Source organism: Neofelis nebulosa, chromosome 8 (assembly GCF_028018385.1).
Source record: "Neofelis nebulosa isolate mNeoNeb1 chromosome 8, mNeoNeb1.pri, whole genome shotgun sequence".
Lineage (NCBI taxonomy): Eukaryota > Metazoa > Chordata > Mammalia > Carnivora > Felidae > Neofelis > Neofelis nebulosa.
Genome location: NC_080789.1, coordinates 3,516,275 through 3,535,027, shown reverse-complemented (window position 1 = coordinate 3,535,027; position 18,753 = coordinate 3,516,275). Strand labels below are relative to the sequence as shown.

At 59.1% G+C, this 18,753-nt stretch overlaps 1 protein-coding gene across 2 annotated transcripts in view; it reads right to left on the bottom strand.

The window, feature by feature from the left end:
* Positions 1 to 18,753, bottom strand: part of CELSR1 (cadherin EGF LAG seven-pass G-type receptor 1) — a 139,472-nt gene that overhangs the window by 27,405 nt on the left and 93,314 nt on the right. For both annotated transcript variants that reach the window (XM_058740985.1, XM_058740986.1), the window contains exons 6-14: positions 15,077 to 15,234; positions 13,879 to 14,042; positions 13,313 to 13,438; positions 11,375 to 11,541; positions 6,237 to 6,422; positions 5,079 to 5,192; positions 4,024 to 4,198; positions 2,880 to 3,021; positions 1,127 to 1,247 (exon numbers count right to left, since the gene is read on the bottom strand). In XM_058740985.1, the coding sequence (XP_058596968.1) occupies positions 1,127 to 1,247; positions 2,880 to 3,021; positions 4,024 to 4,198; positions 5,079 to 5,192; positions 6,237 to 6,422; positions 11,375 to 11,541; positions 13,313 to 13,438; positions 13,879 to 14,042; positions 15,077 to 15,234 (1,353 nt within the window). The remainder of the gene's footprint in view (positions 1 to 1,126; positions 1,248 to 2,879; positions 3,022 to 4,023; positions 4,199 to 5,078; positions 5,193 to 6,236; positions 6,423 to 11,374; positions 11,542 to 13,312; positions 13,439 to 13,878; positions 14,043 to 15,076; positions 15,235 to 18,753) is intronic.

Below are 18,753 nucleotides of genomic sequence, written 5' to 3'. Positions count from 1 at the left end.
GGCCATTTCCCTCCCTGGGTGGGCACAACCCTACGCCCTGGCAGTTGCGACCTTCATCAAGGGGGTCAGATCTCTCCTCTGGGTTTCAAGTGACCAGCGGCTCAACATAGCAGTGTAGACATGATTCTGAAGGTGTGTGGCATTTTCCAGGACACCCGGGGGGGGGCGGGGGGGGGGCGGTCTCCCACGGGCTGTCCCAAGAGCACTGTGGCAGACTGGCACCACGAGGTGACTGCACCATGCAGGAGAATGACAGACACCCCAGGTGGGGTGCAGGCAAAGCTTTTCATAGTTCAAAAAATATTTTTAGACATTTATTTATTTTTGAGACAGAGAGAGACAGAGCATGAACGGGGGAGGGGCAGAGAGAGGGAGACACAGAATCGGAAGGAGGCTCCAGGCTCTGAGCCGTCAGCCCAGAGCCCGACGCGGGGCTCGAACCCACGGACCGCGAGATCGTGACCTGAGCTGAAGTCGGACGCTCAACCGACTGAGCCACCCAGGCGCCCCTACACTTATTTATTTTTGAGAGACAGAGAGAGACAGTGTGAGCAGGATTGGGGCAGAGAGAGAGGGAGACACAGAATCGGAAGCAGGCTCCAGGCTCCGAGCCATCAGCACAGAGTCAGACGCGGGGCTCGACCTCACGAACTGAGCTGAGCCGACGTCGGCCGCTTAACCGACTGAGCCCCCCAGGCGCCCCAAAGCTTTTCACAGATTAAAACTTACAGCCATCACGGAGAGGAAATTTGATAAAAGACCAGGAAAGTGGGAGAATGGCAGTGGTGGGAGGGTGAGCCAGGCTCTCAGAGACTGTTTCCGGTTACCAGCGGGGCGTGGGGCCAAGGACTCGGGTTCCCACGGGCCAAACCAGCGCAGGGATAAAGACCAGCCCAGGTGTACTGGGGACATCGGTGAGTCGCGATTTCCCGGGGCTTAGGGCTTGAGCACACGTGTGTGTATGTCTAGGTGGATGTGTGTGTGAGTGCGCGGGTGTGTGTGCACGCACGGGTGTGTGTATCTATGTCCAAACAGACGCGTCCCTGCACTCGCCCATCCCGCGGGGCTGGCTCCCCAAGGTGGCGGTGGGGACGTGGCTTCCATCCGCCCGCGGGCCGGGCCTCACCTTGCACTGACACTGTCCGTTGGTCTTGTTGCAGTCGGGATCGAAGCCCTTGCCGACGGCACAGTGGCAAGGTCCACACACGGGGTTCCCCCACCAGCCTTTGGGGCACGGAAGGTCGATCCTGTTGGGAAAACAGGCCAGCAGAGGGAAGGTGTGCATAACCCTTCCTGGAGCCAGAGGAAGACTGTCGCAGGCCGGGAGGCTGAGTTACCCTGCTTCTGGGCCCCTCCCTCCCCCTGCAGTGGCCTCCGTATCCCCCCCTGCTCGTCCCCAGCCTCACTCTCCCGTGACCCCTCAGAATCCCAGCCTCCAGGGGCCCCATGTCCGGAGGGCTTCTACCTGCAAAACTTATTTCTAAAATGATTTGTTTGCTCGCTATTTTTTCTTCTACCCGGAAGAACAGGCGAGTACCCCAAACTGGGCTTACGTCCCATCAGCGTGACCTCGCCACGTTCCAAGCCGTGGGGACGGCACCCATCGGTGTCCACCCTAGGACGCCTGGCTCACGGGGGGGCTCAGTGACAAGTGACCCCACTATCAAGCCAGACTTTCTCAACCCCAGCCCCAACAGAGCAGACCGAGCCTGACTGCCCTGGGCAACCTTTCCGCAGGACCCGGGGGCGGGGGGGCGCCTATCGGCAAAAGGTCCTCGGCGGGCAGACCCTGAGTAAGGGATTCCGGGGCATCCACGCCTTCCCGGGTGCCCTGAGTCAAACACTGGCCACGTCCCCGGAGACGCTCAGAGCTGCCTTTCCACGGATGTGACCTGAACCGTGGTCGGCTCCGTGCAGCCATGGGCTGGAGCCAGTGGTGGGTTCAGAATCACGACACAGGCCCAGTCGTGCCCTGGGAGCCCAGCAGGCCCAGAGACGTGTGGCGTCGAAGGTCACGAGGCCACGCTCACCCCTCCCGGGCTCTGGCCGCTGCCTGTCACTGTCACCCTACCTCCGCTCCCACCCTGACCACACACGGGAGCATCATCTGCAGACCCCCTACCTGTGGGACGCACCTCCCCAACCAAACGTCCTTCGGGCTCTGCCCCGTGTTCACCGTCTCGGCTGATGGCATTCCGTCCACCCACCCGCCCAGCCGGCGGTGAACCTCTCATACTCCCTCACTCGCCTGGCAAGCGATTATTAAGTACTGACTGCGTACACAGCAGGGGCATAAAAATAACCACGCCAGAACTGCCGAGCCGGGGGCTCCAGTCAGGTGTTCACGGATCTGCACTCACAGTCTGGGGACCCCAGAGCTGCAGGGCACCTTCCCCCTCCCGCCTCTGCTGCCCTCTGCCCCCGCAATGCCAGCCCTCGGGGACACGATCGGCCTCCCGGCCTCCCTGCCTCCGGCTTTCACCTGCTCCCATCCCGCTCCACGCGGCGGCCGGGGCCCTCTGAGACCCACGCTCGATCCTGCCACGCTTCTGCCAGGCTTCCGTGGCCTCCAAAAAGCCACGCTCTGTTCCCGGCTTGCAGGGCTGGCCCCCCGCGCCCCAGTGCCCGCCTGCTTTGTGCACGGCTGGGCTCTACACACGTGAGTCACGCTGTATGTCCCCGCAGTGGGAGCGTGCTCAAACGCGGTTCGTCCCAGGTGCCAGGTCAACTCTTACTCGTTTCTGGCCCCATTTGAAAAACAAACAAGCAAACGACCACGTCTGTTATCTGGAATCCTCTGTATCTTTGTGCTAAGTGACAGAGAGGAGGAGAGGCGTCACGAGAAGGAGCCGCTGGACGCGACAGGCGGGTCGTCTTACTTGTTCTCGCAGTACTGCCCGTAGTGGCTGGATCCACACTCGCACACGTAGCCCCGCGGGGAGCTGGGGCTGTGCACGCAGGCCGACACGTGCTCGCAGGGATTCAGGTGGCACACGTCCACGCACTTCCTTCCAAAGTACCCTGCGGGGACAGGCCAGCATTACCCCCCCCGCCCCCCCGCCAGAATCTGCCCGAGGCATCACGGGCCCGCCCTCTGGAGCCCCAGCCTGCAGGGGAAGACGTCTCAAGCGATCCACCGTGGCTCCCCCAACTCTCCGGACTATGCCCCCGAGGGAAACGGGGGAGTCACGGGAAACACAAACGTTCGGTGGGTCAGACTTGGAAGGGCAGAGAAAGGGGCCCCCCAGGAGGGCAGGAGGCCCGGCCTCCCCAGGACACACGGGGGACGGGTACGAGCGGAGCAGGGTGGCAGCACCTCAACGTTCAGGCTGAGAGTACCATCCACGGTGTGGGCTGTTCCCGAATTCTTCCCCTCCCTTCATCCTGTGCCCTCAGGATAAAGCCTGGAGTGTCCCCTGTGCCTCAGGTGAGGACCAGACATGGGAACGAACTTTAAGAAGAGAAGGCCCAGGGGCACTGGGAGGCTCAGTCAGTTAAGTGTCTGACTTCGGCTCATGTCACTATCTCATGGTTCGTGAGTGCAAGCCCCGCATCAGGCTCTGTGCTGACAGTGTAGACCCTGCTTGAGATTCTCTCCCTCTCTCTCTCTCTGCCCCTTCTCCTACTCTCTCTCTCTCTCTCTCAAAAAAAAAAAAAAAAAATTAAAAGAGGGGTGCCTGGAGGCTCAGTCGGTGACCATCTGACTTGGGCTCAGGTCACAATCTCACGATTTGTGGGTTCGAGCCTGCTTCGGATTCTGTGTCTCCCTCTCTCTCTGCCCCTACTCGCAGTCTCCCTCTCTCTCTCTCAGAGATAAACATTTAAAGCGAATACAAAAATAAGTAAATACAAACAAAGAGGAGAGTGAGGGCACACTCCTTAGTGACAAGGCTCCGCCCTCCGCAGACCCGCACGGGTCGGGGGCTGCTCCAAGGCCACTCTCCTCCGTGTGTTTTCGAGGCCGAAGCACAGCCCTCTGCTCAGGGGCTGCAGGGTGCTGGGGGGTGTGGGCGGGGCTCCCACCTTTATCACAGATGCAGGAGTAGGCGTCCCAGGCGTCGCGGCAGCGGCTGTGCGGGGGACAGGGGCTGGAGGAGCAGGGGTCCTCCACGTCACAGCCGTCCTTCACCCTGACCTTGAGGGCATCGTTCATGTTGAGCGTGGCGATGTTGGTGGACGTCTCGCCCATTCTCACCCCCTGAGTTAAAGAGGGGCAGCCGGATTCAGCCCCCTGTCTTGGGGTGGGGGGAACCCCCCAAAGTAACCAGGGGGTAAGAGGGCCCCAAGGTCTCTTGGTCGTCAAAAAGCAACCCTTCACGTATGCACAGAGCTGGGACCTGCGTGGGGGGCAGGGAGGTGGAACCACGGCAGGCGTGAGCGCCAGGTGGGTAGACCAGCCGCCCGGAAACGGAGTCAGAGCGAGTCTGCGTTCCGACAGTTCCGTGGCTGGTGTCCTGAAGGAAAAGCGAATGCGGGTGGCGGGAGAGCGCGGCCGCCGACGATGGTGGCGTCTCGTGGGAGCCGGGGGCATCCGGGTAGCGGGGCGGCCCGCACATCACCGCGGTGGGGACGCACATGGCGAGTTCCACGCTGCGGGACGGCGCTTTGGGCGGGGGAGGGGGTTGGCGCTCAGAGATGGTACGGCCCGGCCACCGAGGAGGGTGGGGGCCGTGAAGGGGAGGCAGGTCGGGAGTTCATTTCCTGCAGCGGGGGGCCAGGGGCACGCGAGCGGAGCTACTCGATTGACAGGTCACTCCGGCTGCTGATAGGACACCTGCTCCGGGGGATGAGCAGGTTCAGGTGGGCCTGGGGGGGGGGGGGGGCCCGGGGGAGGCAGCGGGGGGGGCACGTGCCACACAGGACGTGAAGGCAAAGCCACAGTGGCGGACGGTGATGCGGTGATGGGGATGCGGGGGGAGGGCCGGAGGGGACCACGGGGAGGACGGGTCTAAGCTGGAAGCGGGACTGTTAAGCTTGGGTCGGCTATCAGACGAATGACTCATTCACTGAAAGGCAGCGGGTGGACCAAGGGCCCCGAGCTGCCCACGGCGGGGGCGGGCGCCACGGCTCTGCCGTACCTGTATGCAGCCCCGGAAACCACGGTGCACGGAGACCTTATCCTCAGACACGCCGCCCACGACGATGCTTCTCATCTTCAACCCCGGAAGCTGGTTCCCGATCTGCACCGTGTCCTGTGGAGGGGGGGGGGGGGGGGGGGGGCGCTACATCCACATTCCGGAAACATCTTCTGGGAGGAACACGCCCAGAGGCTGACGACGCGGTCACTTGGGCAAGCTCCCCACAGCCCAAGGACACGTGGGCCTCCAAACAGAGGGGCGAGCCGGGCTCGGCCTTCTTAGGAGAGAACGCGGCCGTCTGTGTGTGACAGGCAGGAGTGGGGACCGGGTCACAGGATACACGTCCTCCCCGCCCGGCCCAGCCAAGATGGCCAGCCGGGGGGACAGGGGCAACCCTCCCACCTCCACAAGGGGCACCGCTGATGAGCCACTGCAGGAAAATGCTGGTGAACTAGAAGACGGCAGCGAATGGAAAGTACGAGCAGGACGGCAGGCATCTAAGAACGTCGCTGCTGGACCCTCAGGCCCTGCAAGGCTGCAGGTGGAACAGAACAGCTGTCTATCCTCAGAGCCAGGTGGGAGATGCGCCTAGACCTCGAGGGCACAAAACTCACAAGCAGCCCCTGAAGTGGGCAGACGTCCCAGAAAAAGGGCCTCTCGTTACCAGCCGCCACCAGTAGAAATCCAGTGCGGTTCACCAAGCATGCTCTGAATGCCACTCGCCCATCGCTTGCCCCCTCTGCTCACCCGGGCTCATCTGCTCACCCACCTTCACGCGCCACCCACCCTGAGGGCGAGGACCCGTGTGTTATTTATCTGTGTGCCCCAGAGGCACAGCACCAAGCCGCAGTCGTTACTCTGGTCAGCTCTGCTGAAAGAGACCACTGCCGCGGGTGCCGACGGTACCACGATGGGATAACAGACGGATAGAGTCCAGTTCCTGAGTCCAGGAGCTGGCCATCTGGCAGGGGGGAGGAGGTACAGACACTGGTGACCGCAGCGTAAGGCGGGATGTGAGACCCAAACTCAGGGGGGCCCGAACGTGTGCCCCAAAATCCTCCGGGGCTCCGGCACGTCCTGGCACGTGGAGGGGTCACTCGGTTCTCCGTAGGCCCCGCGAAGGTGCCTGTTCCAAAGAGGGCAAGGGTGCCAACTCACCTGGTCCATCCCGTAATCCAGGGTCATGACCGCCAGGTACTTGATGTCTTTGCCTTCCTTGGCGCTCTTCAGTTCTATCAACAGGTGGTGCCACTCCCCGTCAGTCACGCGTGACCTGGACAACCTCATGGATGCCACGTCCGAGGGGCCGTGGGACACCTCGAACTGGACGTGGTTGTTCAGGATCTGTAGGACAGGGAGAGCCAGACCTACCAACTGATGTGACGACAGCAGAACAGAAAATACTCTGCAGTCACTTACGTAACAGAGCCGTGCAAACAGGGCACTGGGCCACAGATAAACTTAAAAAGTAGGCCAAGTGTAATTTCTTGTTGCCCGTAACACTCTTCAAGATCCTATGCCTTTCTCTGTGGCAAGAAGTGTCAAATGTGGACAGAGGGCAGGTAAGATAACTCGCGTGGGGCTTAATTACTGGGAACAGTCACAGACTCTGATGATTACTGGGCTCTTATTTGTGGAGGCAGATGTTCCACTTTTTGAGATGGGATTCAAGCCACCACATTTATATATACGTACCAAAAAAAAAAAAAAAGCCATAGACAAAATAACTGGCCTAAGACATTCCTGTTTTAAGAAAATATCTTTAACGCCAAGATCTCGTTTCCCCTCATGGACCAACCCTCTTCCTGAGAACACCTAGAAACACAAGATGCAGTACTGAGTGACTCAAGGCTGGGTTACAGAGCCTCGACCAGGTAGAAAATGGAAATCTGCAGAAAGGAGCTCAGGGTTTCCTTCCGCTGATGGTTGTCAGCTGAGCCTAAAAGAGGAGCAAAGCTTTCCAGGCTCCTGGGGCTAGGATGACAGAACCTGGGATTCGGAACCCGCCCAAGGTATGTGGGGGTGCCCATCGAAAGCAAACACGAGGGACAGCCACACCACCATTCTGGCATCAAATTATCTATGTTTTTAATATGATGTTCGGCACTCAATCAAAAATAACCACATACTCAAGGAGATAAGACAGTGTGTGTGAAAACCAAGAGACACAAGAAAGAATGGATGGAAACAGACCACCCCTGCCCCCGCCGCCCTGGGTGGATCCATAAAATAGAATCATCAGACACAGACTCGAGGACAGACTGCTACCATGTTGAAAGACATGTAAGGAAATGGGAAAATAGCAATGCAACTAACCTAAGATACTCGTGTTTAAAGACCGCTTCAAGTAAGAGAATAGGTTACAAAAAAAAAAAAAAAACAACTACGAATGCACTGCTTAAAAGAGACAAACATAAAATATAAGGATTCAGAAACGTTGAAAGTAAAGGCTAGAAAAAGACACATCACGTAAACACCAACCAAAAGAAAGCTGGTGTTGCTCCATTAATGTGAGACAAAGTAGAGTGAGACAAAGGGAGACAAAGTCGACATGAAGGCAAACAAAAAATTCTAGACATAAGGTAATTTTCATAGTATGATACAGTCACTTGTCCAGGAAAATAAAGCAATTCTAAATTTGTATGCACCTAACAACACAGCCTCAAAATGTATAAAGCAAAACTTGACAGAACTAAAAGGAACAAGAGAGACATCCACAATGAGGGTTGCAAACTTTTAAAACTCACTTCTTTCAGCAACTGAGCAGACACAAAAATCAACAATGACATAGAAAGTCTGAATGCCACAATTAACAAACTTCACTCACTTGATGTATATAGGACACTACAGAACACAGCTATAGAACACACATTCTTTCAAGGCATAGGTGGGACATACACAAAGAAACGATGAAATGCTGGGCTGCGAAGCAGGTCTCTACACGTTTCAAAGGTCTGAAATCACACAGCATGCCTTCCCTGACCTGCAACTATGCAAAAAATCAACAACAAAATGATTTACTAGAAAACGCCACCTGTTTGCTAATCCAGAAACATACTTCTAAATACCCAAGGATCGAAGAAGAAATCATAATGGAAAACAGAAAATGTTTTTAAGTGATTACCAAGATTATGCAACCAATAACGTATATTGGCTTTTAGTCTTTTTAAAAAAATTTTTAATGTTTATTTTCCTTTCATTTTTTTAAAATGTTTATTTGTTTTTGAGAGAAAGAAAGAGAGTGCAAGCAAGGGAGGGGCAAAGAGAGAGGGAGACACAGAATCCGAAGTAGGCTCCAGGCTCTGGGCTGTCAGCGGGGCTGTCGATGCGGGGCTCGAACTCACGAACCGTGAGGTCGTGACCTGAGCCGAAGTTGGACGCGCAACCGACTGGGCCACCCAGGCGCCCCTTTTGGTTTTGGGTCTTAATCGAGAGTGAAATAAAGAGGACTTTTTTACCTTTTTCGGCTTTGTCCCCATTTGTCCACAGAAGTTTAAGTCAATGTCCTTAATCTCCCTGGCTATGCTCTTTCCTTGCAACAAAACCCTGAGGCCAGTGGATCAACAATAAAAATGACATATGTCTACAGACAAAGGCAACAGAATGAATTCCAGGCCCATGCACAGTAACTGCTCACCACCTCAGGTCTGTCGCCGGATTTAAGAGGGGCAGCATTCAACAATGGCCAGGTTATCTCCCTTGACAATGCAGGCGAAGCGAGGGCGCCTGAGTGCAATTACCCAAATTGTTTGGGCTGCAGGATGACTACGTAGCTTGTCTGGCCTGCCGCGGAGGCCAGGAACACCTACGCGGCTGCCCCACAGAGCTTACAGGGTCTGCAGGAGGCCTGTGTTCAAACACACCACATGGCAATAACCCAGAACATTCCAGTACGCCCAGCTGACCGGCCTTCGGGCCCTGGAGCGCCCTTCTGGGTGGCCACTGAGGTCTGGAGGACTCCCCCCAAGGCCACCACTCTTACCACCCAGCCTTCCACAGGGAGGGGCTGGCCACAGTCCCTGGCCAAAAAAAAAAAAAAAAAAAAAAACTAAATTTTTGGATTAGCTACCCATAACGTAATTACTCAAACAATACGGGAGTCTGTGGCTTTCAGTTTTGTTCCTCCTGAAAGCATACTTTTTTCCTACGGAGACCCCGCTGCCAAAGGACAACCTACAAGTTCCAATTCATCACCTGAATCGAAAGAGCCAATTTAATTTGTTCCCACAGTGAGATAACCGCAGAGAAAAATGCCATCCTGAGGCAAAAGTGTGCTTGCCAAGTTCTGGCCCGGACCTAGCTTCTGGGACTGCCTGGAAACCTATGAAGTCACGAGTTACTAAGGAGAAACAGCGACAACTAAATTATCGGATGCACAGAGGTACCCCCTTCAGCACCCCCAAATGGGTCCGCGCTGGAAATGCCGCAGAGCAGTGACGCAGGTGAGCCAGGCAGGTGGAAGACAGAGAGGCTTCCGTCCGGGCTCTGAGCCCCCAGCCCCCTTGCCCGGACAGGGTTAGTCGTGGCCCCCTGGCACCCTGTCCTCACTGATCTGTGGGCAAGTCTGGGGCCTGCCTGTCCACTGGGAGCCCTCGAGGTCCTGCCCACACTGACCTCCGACACAGAGCCCGCAGGAGGCGCTGGACAGTGCCTGTGTCCCCACCCGCTGCCCCTGCCATTTCCAAGTGCTTCCAGGTGGACAGCCCACAGAGGCGATGGGAGGGGATCCTGTGGGCACTACAGAGCCCGGGGCACAAGGGAACCATGGGGCCCAGAGCCCAGAGTCTCTAGGCCTCTGCTGAGCAAAAAGAGATTGGAGTGGATGCTCCGTGGGGTCCATCTCACGTCTGACCTTCTGACCGCAGCACAGCCTGCTCTGTCTGGGAACTAAGGCCACTCCTCACCGGGCAGAAGGACCAGTCCCCAGGGCCCAGGGCAGTGGCGAGGAACAGGTCCCATATGCCGCTGCTGCGTCAGGAGGCAGATCAGCTCTGAGAAGGGTCAGAAAGTGGACTTTCTAAGCGGGACAATCCCTGGGTGTGGCCCCCTGGCCGAGGGGCTCGGAGGTGGAGGGTTTACTCAAGAACCTCCCGTTCCCCCCGTCACTGTAGACAGAAGGCACCAGGAGCCCAGAGAGAGCAGGCCCGTACCCAGGCTCCCCGGGTGGCAGGGTCTCCTGGGCCCTCGAATATCGCAAAACCACAGGCTGGCGTCGAGGGTGAGAGCCCCTCCCTCCGGCCACCAGGACACTGGGCCAGAGGCACGAAGGCAGCCTGACAGGGTCGCTGGGTGACTTCCACAAACGGTAATAACTTTCCTTGTTTTTCCAAGTGAAATCTTTGTGGAGCAGGGAAAATGCAGGGAGAGCTCTTTGTGGCACAGAGATTAACGAATACGGTGTGTTTAAACCATTTCTTAAAGGTTTTTAGGAGGGGCACCTGGGTGGTTCAGTCGGCTAAGTGTCCGACCTCAGCTCAGGTCATGATCTCACGGTTCGTGGGTTCGAGCCCCACGTCGGGCTCTGTGCTGACAGCTCAGAGCCTGGAACCTGCTTCAGATTCTGTGTCTCCCCCTCTCTCTGTCCGGTCCTTACCCGCTTGTGTCCTCTCCCTCTTTCAGAAATGCATAAACATTAAAAAAAATGAAAATAAAAGGTTTTTAGGAACTCTGCTTATCTGACATTTAAAATAGACAACACAGTAAATTGCAAAAAGGTAAAGAGAGCACACGCGGGAGGAGACTCAGCGTTCGGGACTTCGAGGAAAGCCCCGACAGAGCGCGGGGCACAGACCTGCACGCGGCACCGCAACCCCGGGCCCCCCATCTCTACCCGGAGGTGCAGCTTGCGCCCCCTCTAGTTCCGAAATGCCCGCAGGCCACAGCCGCTGTCTACAACACGCCTTGGCTGAGTTTCGCAGCTGAGGAGCTGGGCTGCTGGGTCCAGCCAGCCCGTGCACCCCGCCCCCTGTCTCAGGAATAATGGAAGAAAAGAAAGTGCTGGAATCAATCCCCCCAGGGGGAATCGTGGCTGCACACCGGATTCCCTGCGCTCTTCCCTGGCATGAATGGCGGGATTGTGCGGCTGGCTGGGAAAGCAGGCTCGTGTTTCCTTTCTTCCTCACTCTGGGGACCCCGCTGGGCCGGTGCGGGCGGAGGGAGGCGGCACAGGGGTGAGGTTCCCTGCCTGTGTGCGCGGGAAGCCTGTGCTTCCTGGGGGGGGGGGGGGGCGGGGTGCTGCCTGGGTGGCTCTGGCTGCCCCACTCAGCTCACCCGGGTGGGACGTGGTGCCCCCTCACCTGGAGACGCAGCCTGGAGGCCATGCCTGCGGTGGCTGCCATCAGCACTCCGTCCTCCTTCCTGGTCCGGAACATGAGCCCCAGGTACCAGGGCACGGAGATGGTGATGTCCAGGTCGCTCCAGGACACGACGCTCTCCCCGCTGAAGCGCTGGGGGTGAGGCATGACTGCGGACACAGAAACGCGGGGCCCCAGGTATCAGACGAGCCTCTGAGAACCGTTGCCGGCTGCAGGGGGGGCAGGACGGGCTCCCGGGAGAGGGGAGGGAAAAATTTCTGGGCCTTTTTCGCTGCAATACAAAGGCCAGTCTCAGGGGCACCTGGGTGGCTGGGTCAGCTGAACGCCCACCTCCGGCTCAGGTGGTGCTCTCACGGTTCGTGGGTTCGAGCCCCGCGTCGGGCTCTCAGCTGTCAGCGCTCTCCTCTCTCCCTGCCCCTCCCCTGCTCACACTCTATCTCAAAAATAAACGAACCAACCAAACGAAAACTAAGGCCAGTCTCGGGCGTCCATCTCTAGGTCTCTGAGCACAGGAGCCAGCGGCTTACAGAAGCCCACCCGGTAGGGCACGCGCCACTTTCCCGGGGAGTGAGGCTGGGGCTTGGGGGTTCCCAGCCCTGGCCAGGGTATGATGGGGGGGCTCTCGGGCTGGATGTCGTGGCTCAGAATCCTTGGGCTCAGCAGATGGGGTGCTGGGGGGCGCGGCGATCCCAACCTCCCTGCCCCACGTGACACCTACTGGGTGGGGAGCCGCCGGGCAGGGGCGGGGCTGTGCGGGGAGCCCACAGGGCGGGGCTATGTGGGGAGCCGAAGGGGTGGGGGCGGGGCTGTGTGGGGAGCTGACTGGGCGGGGACGGGGCTGTGTGGGGAGCCCACGGGGCGGGGCGGGGCTGTGTGGGGAGCCGAAGGGGTGGGGCGGGGCTGTCGGGGGGAGCCCACGGGGCGGGGCTGTGTGGGGAGCCTACGGGGTGGGGCGGGGCTGTCGGGGGGAGCCCACGGGGCGGGGCTGTGTGGGGAGCCTACGGGGTGGGGCGGGGCTGTCGGGGGGAGCCCACGGGGCGGTGCTGTGTGGGGAGCCTACGGGGTGGGGCGGGGCTGTCGGGGGGAGCCCACGGGGCGGGGCTGTGGGGAGCCTATGGGGTGGGGCGGGGCTGTGGGGGGAGCCCACGGGGCGGGGGCGGGGCTGTGTGGGGAGCCGATGGGGCGGGGCTGTGGGGAGGGTGGTCTCCCAGTGGGACAGCGTGAGCCTGCGATGAATACCACGCACGTGTTCCCGAAGAAACACCCCGACCTTGTAGCCTAACCAGCCCTCATCTGTGTCTGGGGGGGGGGGGGGGGGCTCCGATGCCCAGGCATGCGGGCCACTGTTTCTCTCTTCCTGGTTGTGGGCACAGAGGTGGGAAGGCCGCTGGCCAGCCGAGGGCTCCAGATGTTTGGGGGGGACCACGGAGGTGGATCAACACCCCATCCAGTGTGTTACCCTTGCACAAACGGGGTGCCGGCCAGCCGCCCCGTGTCCTCCAGACCCTGGCTGTCACACAGAGGAACATCCCCCAGGTGGGGCGCACCCGCCAACAGCACAGGGCACGCCAGCTGGAGGCTGCCTCTGGGGGACCACAGCCTCACGAGCCCCGGCCCGTCTGTTTCCCGCTCTTACAAATCCAACACTGGCATCTGTTCACTCTGGCACAGCCACGGCTGGCCGGGCCCCACGGCCTCCATAACAGGAACTCTGTCCCACCGGCGGCCGGACCCCCTGCAGCCCCCCCCCCCCCCCCCGGCCCCCAGCCCCACCCTCTCTCCCCGCCGGGCCCAGGCCTGGGGACACACACGCCATCGGAGGCTGCGGCCCTGGCCGTGCCAGCCCGCGTGAGCCCCGTCACCCGACAGCGATGCGTCCGAGGCCCCGAGGTCGGGCGGGCACGGGAGCCAGGCCCCTACCTTGCTCACAGTTCTTCCCGCCGAACCGCAGCGGGCACTCGCACGCATAGGTGTTCCACCTACTCACGCACGTGCCCCCGTTCTGACACCGGGTCCGATCACAGAAGTTCCTCTGAGCGTCACAGCCTGAGGACACAGGGCACGCGGTACGGTCTCAGAGCGGGAAACGTGAAGGGATCGCACCTCGGGGGGACCGGTCACTGCCCCCGACGCCAACCCCGCGGTGCGAAAGCAGCCCGGCGAGCAGCAGCCCTGAGGGGAGGCGGACAGGCCGGGACCCTGTGGTGGCAGTCCGATGGTCAGACCCGGAATGGTACAGGAAGCCCTGCCCGTGTCCAGGGACGTCGGGTCACCTGGTGACACGCTCAAGACCAGGGGACCGAGTGCCCTGCCCAGCCCGGCGGTGTCACAGGCACCCCAAACGCCCAGGCCCCAAGAGCAGGATATCCGTGAACCCGGGCCCCCCTCCTACTGGCCCACCGCTAGCTGCACACAGGTGTGGTCACTGCCCAGGACATGGAGGAGGCCACCAACGCCTGGCCGTGCGCCCCGGCGGCCGTTCGCACCTGCCCTGGTGCCGTTGTTGGCAATGAAGCTGGCCATGTCCACGTTCTTCCCGTCCACGGACAGGTTCCGCATGCAGCCCACAAACTGCCGGTTGTGCACGGGGAAGTCTTCGGGCAGGTTGGGGACGCCTCCCAGGAGCAGAGGGCCAGTCAGATCCAGGGACCTGCGGGGGCAAAGGTGAGAGGCAGCGTCGGGGGCCCTGAAGCTGCCGTAACATCCCGGTGGCCGCCAGACACGCCCATCAACTTGAACGTCCGTAACTGAACGGGGAGCAGGGGAGGCGGGCAGCCCACAGGTCAGACCACACACGGCAGGTCCCGGTTCTGGGGCCACCACTGGCTTTCACGTCTCTCTGTGCCTCAGACTCCTCAAACCTGCATCAGAGCCGGGCAAACGGGAGTCCCACCCACTGCCTGGGCCAGTCGAAGCCAAACACGCAGCCCAGCAGGCACGAGTCGATGCCAAATCATGGCACTACCCCTCCCCTCCAGGCTCTGATGACCTTAAAGAGGTCACAGCACACGAGAGCCCTGGTTCCACGCGAGCAGCGGGGTGGCCTTGGGCAAGGGGTCTAACGTCTCCAGGCGACAGCTTTCTTCTTGGTACAACGAGCACAGCTGGGTGGGGTGGGGGGAAACAGGCATATTTCATTCCCCATGCCCAGCACGGATCGGGTCCTCCAACTGTGGACCCCGAAAGCTTCTTGAATACTCCACCACGACGCAATTAGGAAGGAGCAAAGCTCAGGCTGGTGGGGCCGGCATCACAAAACTGGCCTTAGGGCTGTCTGGGCTTCCGAGTTAGGATGATCCACAGAAAACCTCTGGGACGTACCAGAGGGAGGTTTACTGACCCAACACCGGACCACGGGGACCCGTGCCTGGTGGATCGAGGCCAGGGATCCCACAGTCTCTGGGGTCATCAAGCCAGCCGTCACAAGCCAGGCCGTTCGGGGTTGGTCTGGCCATTACTTCAGCAGAACTGATGAGAGGACTTATTCTAGAAGGTTCTAACGTGTCAGAGGGAAGGTGCCCCAAACAAGGGGAGGGAATCTGACTCCAGTCTGGACGGGGGCTGCCAGGCCGCTGGGCCCCAGGTGCCCTGCCTCAGGGTCCCGCCCTGGACGACCCTGCTGGGAGCAGCCGTCACAGGGGGTGACTGCCTGGGCCTCCCCCACCAAGCCCCGGGGATGCTCACTTCTTGGAGCCGCTCTGTGTGCCCTGGGCAGCGCAGCTGTAGTTCCCGACGAGGCCGCCAAAGCGCACAGCCACGGCCGTGTCACAGTCGTCCACGGTCACCACGGCCACCTTCTCTCCAGATGGCCCGTGGGGCAGGCCCAGGCGGCCGATGTTGGGCTGTGAGAACAGAAAACACAGAAGGCATGAGTGTGTCCCCTTCAAGCGCCCGCGGTGGGCTCACCAGCGCCAGCACATGCCTCCCGTCCGCAGGGGATGAGGACGTGGCCAGGCCACATGTGGACGGCCTTGTTTTAAATTAGTTCCCCCAAAGCGGCTGTACTGGGGACCCCTGAAATTCACGTCCTTCCCAGAGCTTCTGAATGTGCTCTTATTTGGAAATGAACGGTCTGCAAGGTGTAATTAGCTAAACAGGGTCACGCCACAGCAGGGGGGACCCTGATCCGATGTGACCGGTGACCTTATAAGGCAGGCCCAGAGACAGACACACGGGGAGACGCCATGTGGCAACGGAGGCAGAGACAGAGTGCTGCGTCTGCAGGCCAAGGAGCACAGGGGCTCCCCGGCACCACCGGGATCTGGGACCCTCCCCTGGTGCCCGCTGACAGAGCTGGGCCCTGCGGACACGGTGACCGCGGCCTTCTGGCCTCCATTACCGTGTTGTCCTAAGCCACCTAGTTTGTGGTATTTTGCTACAGAAGCCAAAGCCAAAGCCCTGGGACGCCTCGGCCACATGCCTCCCGAGCGGGCTCCTGCTCACCCCTCCATGTTCCTGGAGCGTGGACCCCCAGGTGCTCCCGGTCACTCCTGGGCCCAGGGGCCTCTCCTCGTCCCAGAGTGACCCTCCCATGCCCTTTACTGGCCCCGAAGTCAACCACCCTTCATGCCCCAAGGCCAAGCCCCACTTGCCTCCTAAGCCTCCCCCCTCGGCCGTCCCTGCGGGCCTCACACACAGTCTCCCCACCCAGGGCTGGTTACAAGAATTCCTCTGGAATCGGTGACTTGGCGGGTAACCGGCTCACTTCTGGAAGAAGCAGGTTCCCTTCTCAAGGAAGCTATGGTTAGTGTCCAGTGACAGTAACACCCAGCCGGCCCCGCCCCTGTCCCCGGGCGTCCCCCACCGGTCTCCTGGCCTGTCCCTGAAGGACACTGAGCACGTCCACCCAGACAGCCCTCGGACATCCTTCCAGAACGCGAGGCCGGGAGCCTGACAACGTGACTGTGCGGTCTCAAAGTTCCAGAAATACAGCAGGTGGCCAGAGGGCTGGTACGGGCTGGGCCAGGCAACCTTCCCCGTCTGTCCAACCCACAGACAGATGGGTGGCTGGTGGTCCGCGCAGTGCCACCACGCCTCCCAGTTGGCACACGGCTCCCTCCTCCCCACAGACACACGCCTTCTCCAGCCCCCAGCAATCCTTCCCATCACCCCCAAAACCAACAGGCCCAGTGTCCCCACTTGAGAGTTCTGGGATCCGCTTGTGTTTAGAAGACGATACAAACTTGTATTTCTTTACAACAGTATTGGAAACGAGGAGCTGTAAACATAATAGAGGGTTAACTAAATCACCTCCGTACCTCTTAATAGGAAAATAACAACGACACAGTGGATGCCAAGAGAAATCTTCAGGTTTTCAGAGGAATAAAGAAGCATTCATTCGATGGGGGACACTGGACCAGAAGGCAGGACAAAGAAGCTGCTGGTAACAGGAGTTCAGCCAGGTGGCCACACCGTGTGATGCCAGGGGGTGCCCTGTTCACCCTGGTGGTGCCCCCCCCCCCAACCCCGTCCCAAGTTGGGCAGTGCACAGCCTGCACCACTGTACATGGTGATGCCGGGAAGCCTACCACTCCCTCTTGGCCAACCATCTGACTGCACAAGGCCTGTCACTGAACCTCAGTTTCCCTGTCTTTAAGAAATACAAATATTAGAATACCTGTCCTCACTATGTTATAGTGACATCAAGAATGACATTAAATGAGACACACGAGTCTCCTGGAAAGCCTTCTTCGGTAAATCCAATGCCACCCGGTATCCTAGTTCCTGGATAAGCTTCTTCAGTTTCTTTTACACCAGTTGACGATCATGAGACCTGATAAGCTCCATCCTTAAAGATTTCGCTTTTGGTTATTCAACTCAGATGAGTATAACAAATAATCTGCTTGCTCGCTCTGTTACAGCAGCCCGCTTTGGAAAACAGGCACAAGTGCCTATTATAGGACGCTTAAGTGTTAGCTGCCATCCCTGGGGAAGAACCGTCCCCAGGCTGTGTGGCCCTGAGTTATCTTTAACGTATAATCTGCATTTTGGGGGGATGGACGGGAGACTTCTCTGGAGACGAAAATGGCATTTACACTTGCAAAGCTCTAATGAGGCAGAGCTCCTGTTTGCAAAACCGCAAACCGGCTCAGAGCTCCAGGGTCCACGCAGGATGGGCGGGAAAACGAGGCAAAGACTCCCCCCTCCACCTCCTGCAAAAATCAACCTTGGTATTTAGAGCAGCCCACCCTTACGACGGGCTTCAGGGGCGCCTGGTGGGGCTCAGTCGGTTGAGGGTCTGACTCTTGATCTCAGCTCGGATCATGATCTCACGGTTTATAGGATCAAGCCCCACGTTGGCGTCTGTGCTGAGCGTGGATCTGCTTGGGATCGTGTGTCTCCCTCTCTCTCTGCCCCTCCCTTCTTGTTCTCTCTCTCTTCTCTCTCAAAATAAATAAATCAGCTTAAAAAAAAAAAAGAGAGATTTCAAAACCTGGTGTTACTTCATCAAAGCAGCAAGTGCGACTTTTAGGAGAACAGACAGTCTCCAATAAACATCGTCCAACACCTGCTTCTCGATTCCTGCTCCTGGACCCAGGGGCCGTCAGGTCAGAAGCGATGGCCCTTTCCGCCACAGAACCACACATTCTCAGATTAAGAACTGAAAGGGCCAGCAGGGGAGACACAGTGAAGTGCCCGGGAGAACCCCACCATCCCGCCCCTCCCGAGGCTGCCCCAGAACACGCAGCACGAGGGACAGCGACCTAACACGCCCGCCAGTCTGCTTAACGCACGTGACGACAGCCACCGCACGGTCAGCCCTGGCGGGAGAACACCAAGAGAGCACGGGGAGGGGCCATCGCACAGGAAGTCCGTACGGCAGGGGACTTGAGACACACGACTTACACACAGAGGTTAAAGGACCTGGCAACGCCCGCTGCTGGGGACAGACCCGAGACACTGAAAACAGAGACCCCGACAAAAACCCGCCCACTGGTGTTCACGGTAATGCTGCTCACGGGAGCACAAAGGCACAAACAACCCAAACGTCCGGCAACAGAAGGACGGATAATCACAACGTGGCCTCTCCATTCCACGGAAGTTCGATTCAGCCTTAAACGAACAAAGAATTGACACCAGCCACCGACCGGATGAACCTCCGGGACATGATGCCGAGGGAAAGCAGCCACCAAGGCCCCCTGTTGTAGGATTCCGTTTCCATGAGATGCCCAGCAGGGGCAAGTCCACAGACAGGAAGCAGGCACGGGGGTCGGGGGGAAGTGGGAGAGACCGCTGGTGGGTACAGTTTCCTTTCAGGGGGCTGAAGATATTTCCCATCTTGACGGAGACAGCGGGCTGTACAATGTGGCGAATGCACTGAGTGCCACAGAGTTGTTCACTTTATTATTACTTTATTTTAT